This window comes from Berghia stephanieae, chromosome 5 (assembly GCF_034508935.2).
Source record: "Berghia stephanieae isolate SIO BIC M18660-M18661 chromosome 5, UCSD_Bste_1.3, whole genome shotgun sequence".
Lineage (NCBI taxonomy): Eukaryota > Metazoa > Mollusca > Gastropoda > Nudibranchia > Aeolidiidae > Berghia > Berghia stephanieae.
In genome coordinates this window covers 726,064-733,563 of record NC_088364.1, presented here as the reverse complement: position 1 = coordinate 733,563, position 7,500 = coordinate 726,064, and the positions used below count along the sequence as shown (strand labels likewise).

Here is a 7,500-nt window from a genome sequence, read left to right as displayed (position 1 = left end):
TTGTTATTTTCTCTTCAAATTACTTGCTATATGTCCCCACTGCACACCTGCCTAATACTATGAAAAATTTGTAGAAATGCGAATTTTTGTCTCCAGCTACAGAGCTGCATTGGTCTCTTTGACTCAATAAATCTTGTCCAAAAGTCAAGTTTAGCTCCCTAGAGCCTATGCTATATTCAGGACTTTGGAACATTTTTGGACCATGCTGACAGCAAATTATTTATTTCTTTTTTTCTCCTTGGAAACTGTGATAGGCAATCCTGCCACTGTTTGACTGTAGCAGGGCCAGGGCCTGAATCGGAATGAGTTGTTTTGAGTTTGTATGAATCTGTGTGAGTTGTGATGGGTGGCCTTCTATGTCAACTCTTCTTTCCACAGTCTGAAGCCAAAGCAGAGCCCAAGTTTTTGTGTTTGATCCCAGAGTTGTGTTACATGTCTGGCCTGACAGATGACATTCGGAAGGACTTTAAGGTCATGAGGGTAAGAGAATTGGTGGTTACTTCCCTTTATTGATTCAACCATTGAGAGCTTTGCCATTGTTGGATTGTCAATGTTACAGTCAATGACCTCATCAGTCAGATGGTGAAAAGGTTTGAACTGAGATATTGCCAAGGTCAATTATTATCAAAAATGAGTTCTTGTCATAAATGATTAAATCAACCCTTTTTTGTACATCTTAGGGAAATATCAAAGCTTAATTTCACTTCTAAATATTTTTTACAGCTAGTCGTGTTAAAAAAATATGAACTTTTAGAAAAGTTGCTGGATACCTTTCCACACATTTGGCCTTAACTTCATGAAAAATCACCAAAGATTAAAATGCTCTGGGGGGGCACATTCTTTCAGAAAATGCAAATCCAGAATTTTCACCTTACGACTGATTATGTCATGCAATGAAATAAATATGAGAGACTTTGAATTAATATGGAGAAAATGTGAAAATGTTTTTAACTTTTTGAATTGTTTGATTCTCACTCTTATTATTTTTATTTTTTTTTCCATTTTTTTATTGACACATTGTAATGATGAGGAGTGATGCATGTTGAGTAGCAGGGTTAATTCCAAGTCAACCACAACACATGACGTGTTGGAAAACCTCTGACCTCTGATAACGATGATTTGACTTGTCTCCTTCTGTCCTACAGGATCTGGCCGTTCACACCCGAGTCACGCCAGCCCAGAGACAAACAGCCATGATGAAATTTATAGACAATGTCAACTCCAAACCAGAGGCTGCTGCTGAACTTGGATTCTGGGGTTTGAAGATGGATTCATCCACCGTCTCGGTGAGGCTTTGGGGGGCACAATTCATCAACATTTCACAGTCAGAAAGCAGTCTTGTTGGGGCTGGGGGGTAGGAATAAATCATAAATTATGAAATTCAGGCTTCAATTTATTGACAAAGACATTGTGTGGATGTTTTGGGTTTCCCCTTTATCAACAAAATATAAATGAAACCTGGTTTTCCTAGGTGGGGTTCCTGATCTCCCATAGTGGGCTGGGAGGTACTTACTTTGTTGTCAATCCCCCTATATCTGTTTTCCAACATCAGGGCTGAGAATCTTCCGCCTAAATGATAGTTTATGTCCGCCCATCCCCATCACAATTCCTCCTTTTTCAATTTTTCTTTTGATAAATAAATTCAGTGATGATAATCTTCCGCGGAATTCTGGGATTTTATATCATATTTTGACACCTGTGCTCAGCCTCGTGAAATTTGGTGATGGTCCCGTTTTTCTGACGTCGGGGCCAGACAGAATGGCACCGGATGTCACAATTGACACAGAAGACCAGTAGTGTTCTTTGATTAGCTAGTTGATGGTTGAAGGAAGGGACAAATGGGTCTGGATTTTTTTCTCTGTTGTAGGTACCTATTGCCTTTTTAATCTCTCTCTCTCTCTCTCTCTCTCTCTCTCTCTCTCTCTCTCTCTCTCTCTCTCTTCTCTCTCTCTCTTCTCTCTCTCTAACTCTCTCTCTCTCTCTCTCTCTCTCTCTCTCTCTCTCTCTCTCTCACACACACTCTCTAACTCTCTCTCTCTCTCTCTCACACACACTCCTCTCTCTCTCTCTCTCTCTCTCTCTCTCCTCTCTCCTATCTCTCTCTCTAACTCTCTCTCTCTCTACTCTCTCTCTCCTCTCTCTCTCTCTCTCTCTCTCTCTCTCTCCTCATTCTCTCTCTCTCTCTTCTCTCTCTCTCTCCTCTCACCCACTCTCTCTCTCCTACTCTCTCTCTCTCTCTCTCTCTCTCTCTCTCCTCTCTCTCTCTCTCTCTCTCTCCCACATCCTATCATCTTCTTCTTATCTTCTCTCTTCTTCTCTCTCTCTCTTCTCTCTTTCCTTCTACTCTTTCTAATCTCTTCTCTTTCTTATCTCTCCATCTCTATCTCCTCTTCTTCTCTCTTCTCCTCTTCTCTCATTCTTCCTATCTCTCTCTCTCTCTCTCTCTCTCTCACTCTCTCTCTCTCTCTCTCTCTCTCTCTCTCTCTCTCTCTCTCTCTCTCTCTCTCTCTCTCTCTCCCTCTCTCTCTCTCTCTCTCTCTCTCTCTCTCTCTCTCTCCTCTCCCTCTCTCTCTTCTCTCTCTCTCTCTCTCTCTCTCCTCCTCTCTCCTCTCTCTCTCTCTTCTCTCTCTCTCTCTCTTCTCTCTCTCTCTCCTCTCTCTCTCCTCTCTCTCCCCTCCTCCTCTCTCTCTCCTCTCTCTCTCTCTCTCTCTCCTCTCACCCATCCATTAATCTCTGGTTATACAGATAATTCTATTACAATAACAAAGTGATTGGATAGTTTACTCTTCATTTTTTTTTACCTTTTGACTATGGCTTTGAATTTGAGAAATTCTTGGGTTGATTATAAGCTGCATAACCACTAGATTTCGGTAACAAAGATATTGTAGCCTGCTTTATAAAGTAAAAATCAAAACAAAACAACAATTTCTGGCCTTTTATTTGAATAATATTGTAGGCCTTTAAAATGTTCTGTGAAAAGGACGATTCATTAAATGTTTACAAAAAGTAAATTCATGTCTAATGATAAGAATGGATTTATACTACTTATAGTAATATATTACATAATACTAATACAAAACTATGTTCCTGTTATTTTTACTCTTTTTGACAAATTGCTATTATCATCACTGAATAAAAAACACTCACCAAAACCACTACATCAACATCTCTACCACGACTACTATTACAACTACCACCACTACTACTACAATTAACACCACATCATCCCTACCAGCTTCACTACTACTACAACTACCACCACATCATCATCCCTACCACAACTATACAACCACCACCACACAATTATCCATAAGACCGCTACTACTACAACCACCACCACATCATCCACCCCTCAAACCACATCACCACAAACCACCACCACATCATCAACCCTACTACAACCACCACCACAGCATCATCCCTACTACATCCACCACCACATCATCACCCTACTACAACCACCACCACAGCATCATCCCTACTACAACCACCACCACATCATCAAACCCTACTAACACTACTACAACCACCACCACAGCATCATCTCTAAGACCACTACTACTACAACCACCACCACAGCATCATCTCTAAGACCACTACTACTACAACTACCACCACATCATCATCCCTATTACCACTACCACATCATTCCTACCACCACTCCTACTACAACCACCACCACAGCATCATCCCTAGCACCATTACTACTACGAATAACACCACATCATCCCTACCATCACTACTACTACAACTACCACCACATCATCATTCCTACCACAGCTATTACAACCACCACCACATCAACCCTACTGCCACTACTACAACCACCACCGCATCATCATCCCTACCACCACTACTACTACCACAACACCACACCATCATCCATACGACCACTACTACTACAATCACAATCACATCATCCCTACCACCACTACTACTACAACCACCGCCACATCATCATCCCTACTACAACCACCAAATGTAATTACACTTTCAACTTTTGAAATTCCACCGAGTCGTGTCAGAAATTGCTGCAAGACAAATTTTGGATTGTATCTTAGTAAATGTTAGTGAAATTCAAATTTATAGGCTATGGTCGCATGGAACACTTAGTGTTTCATTCATCGTGTTTTGTTGATAAAGGGGAAACCTGAAATGTCTACATTATCCGTCTTCGTTCAATCAATTGCAGCTTCCATTTCGTTTCTTATTTTTATTTATTCCTTCGAGCCTCAAGCGACAACATTTTCATTGGGGGGCAGGAATGTACCAAGTTTGGGGGGAAAACAAGATATGGGTGGTTTTTACTTAGTGTGTAGAAAAGATGATATAAATAGAAAACTCCCAGTCTGTGAAAGATTGGATGAATTCCAGGTCTCAAATGTGTGAACTCTACCTCTTACCCCAATTCCGAATTGGCTTACAAATGTTGGACTGTCAAGAAGCCTCTAACAACGAGTGCCATGGATTGTTTTCATTGGAGTTGTCCAGTTGCTGTCATATCCTGTTTGGTTTGGTGTATTTAAAACTTATATTGACTATGTCTGTCTGTATGATTCCTAGAGGTTTTTACTCATCACTTGCTTCCAATTAACAATGGACCCTGTATTGTTATGGTATAGATGAGGCAGGGAGAACATTCAAACAGTCCCTATAACATATCATGAGGTTAGATGTAGAGACTTAATAAGACAGGAAAATGTGTCATAAAGTAGCTAAGAATATAACACAAGACAATGGTGGCTCAGGTGTTTAATCAGGGGTTTTCAAATTTAGTGAGCAGGGACACCCAGGCCTCGAATTAGAACAGTAATTGACAAACAACTAATGCCCCCCCCCCCCCCTTCCTATAAACTCTCAGGTAGTTTACACTATATATATATATATATAAGCCCACACAATATGTTTTATGCTAAATCAAATTTTCAAAATGACTGCAAGTAGCTAGACTTCAGTTTCCTTCTTTCAATTTTCTCCACTAAAAACCATGGATATATTTTTATTTATCGTTTTTGTTATTTTAAAATTTTTTTTGGATACAGCTGTAGGCCATTTGTTGTTTTTGTTCCTTTTTGAAGGTATCATCAACAAGGTGGCTGCATTTCTCTCCAATCCTTATGTCAGCCATCTTATTTCACCATTGCAGTTCCAGTCACACAGTTGCTATTGATACGGCTAAGAGTATAATAATCAGGGCTGAGAATCTTCCGCCGAAAGGCGGATTTCCGCCTAAATGGTAGTTTATCTCCGCCCATCCCATCACATTTCCTCCTTTTTCAAATTTGCCGTGTCAAACATTTTCCTCAAAACCACAAAATCACCATTATGTCATATGTCATATTTTGACACCTGTGCTCAGTCTCGTGAAATTTAGTGACGGCCCCGTTTTTATGACGTTGGGCCAGACAGTATGGCACCAGATGTCAAAATAGACACAGACTACCAGTAGTGTTCTTTACTTAGTTGATAGTTGAAGGGGAAGGGGAGGGACAAATGGGTCTGGATTTTTTTTCCCTGTTGTAGGTACCTATTACCTTTTAAATCTCTCTCTCTCTCTCTCTCTCTCTCTCTCTCTCTCTCCTCTCTCTCTCTCTCTCTCTCTCCTCTCTCTCTCTCTCTCTCTCTCTCTCTCTCTTTTTTTTTCCCCCTTTGCCTTTCTTTCTATTTCTCTTTTTTTCTTTTTTTTTTTTGGATATAGAATTCAAAAGGTCAATACATAAGTTATTCTGGTAAAGAAGTCTCTCCTCCTCCCCCCCCCCCCCCCCCCTCTCTCTCCCTCTCTTTCTCTCTCTCTCTTTCTTTCGCAACCACATTAAATCATCTGGTATATAGAAATGATATATTAGAACAAAGCAATGGTGGTTGGCTTAGTTTAATCTTTTTTCTTTTTACCTTTTGACTATGGCTTTAATTTTGAGAGATTCTTGGGTTGTATTTATAAGCTGACTAACTACTAGGTTTCTTTGCCTGTGTTTGATCGATAGACCGAGAATGTTCCTCCTTTTTGACAATTGCTATTATCATCACTGAATAAAAATAATACTCACCAAAACCACTACATCAACATCTCTACCACCACTACTATTACAATCACCACCACATCATCATCCCTACCACCACGACTACTACAAATAGCACCACATCATCCCTACCACCACTACTACTACAACTACCACCACATCATCAACCCTACTACCACTACTACAACCACCATCATATCATCATCCCCACCACCACTACTACTTCAACCACCACTACATCATCATCCCTACCACCACTACTATTACCACCACCATCACACCATAATCCCTACCACCTCTACTACTACAACCACTACCGCATCATCAACCCTACTACCACTACTACAACCACCACCTCATCATCATCCCTACCACCACTACTACTACAACCGTCATCCCTACCACCACCACTACTACAACCACCACCAAACCATCATCCTTACCACCACTACTACTACAACCACCACCAAACCATCATCCCTACCACCACTACTACTACAACCACCACAACATCATCCCTACCACCACTACTACTACAACTACCACCACATCATCATTCCTACCGCAGCTACTACACTCACTGCCACATCATCCATACCACTGCTATTACTACAACCACCACCACATCATCATCCCTACTACAACCACCATATGTTGTAATTACACTTTCAACTTTTGAAATTCCACCGAGTCGTGTTAGAAATTGCTGCGAGACAAATTTTGGGTCGCATCTCAGTAAATTTTAGTGAAATTCAAATTTATAGGTTATGGTCGCATGGATGGGTCATGATCTTCACGATGAAAAATTTCCTCCTTTTTTGTGACCAGTCATTCTCACCCCTGAATAATGGAACCATCTTATGGAATTTGACAATTTCTAGTTGTCGTTCTTTATTTGAAAGTTGGTTGGTTGTCATGAAATGTTGACATAGCACATTTTGTTGAGAAATGAGTTTCTATTTCAATCATTTTATTGGAAGGTACATATTGTTTTAATTGGTTTGTTATTTCGTAGGTTGATGGGAGAGCCTTGAAAAGTGAAATCATACAAATGGGACAGGGCAAAAAGTTTCCCTCAGGGCCTCAGGCTGACTGGGGAAGGGAGGCAACTCGGAACAAGCTTTTGTCTGCCGTCAACATCAACAACTGGGGTGTGTTTTTTACTCGGCGAGATGCCAGGAAGGCAGCAGATTTTGTGGAGATGATGCGGAGAGAGACCAGGAATATGGGCATCTCTGTGCAGGAACCATTCCGTCGTGAGCTTCCTTCAGACAAGATTGAGACATTACTCCAAGAGCTGAGAAAATCCATCAATCCCAATGTAAGATTTTTCCTCTTGACTTTCGTAAATATCAGATTTGCCAGCCTTATTTAAGGCTGCTTCCTTATTTGTTATTTCCATATTCTCAAAATTATACAAGCTTTGTTCTGTTAGATTGTAATTTCACCATTTGGCATTTTTCTAACTGCACCTATCTGG

General features: G+C 40.6%; 1 protein-coding gene across 1 annotated transcript in view; it reads left to right on the top strand.

The window, feature by feature from the left end:
• Nucleotides 1-7,500, top strand: part of LOC144972205 (piwi-like protein 1) — a 68,122-nt gene that overhangs the window by 33,177 nt on the left and 27,445 nt on the right. Inside the window, exons 12-14 of the mRNA XM_078913222.1 lie at nucleotides 379-480; nucleotides 1,146-1,286; nucleotides 7,036-7,341. Coding sequence (XP_078769348.1) covers nucleotides 379-480; nucleotides 1,146-1,286; nucleotides 7,036-7,341 — 549 coding nt within the window. The remainder of the gene's footprint in view (nucleotides 1-378; nucleotides 481-1,145; nucleotides 1,287-7,035; nucleotides 7,342-7,500) is intronic.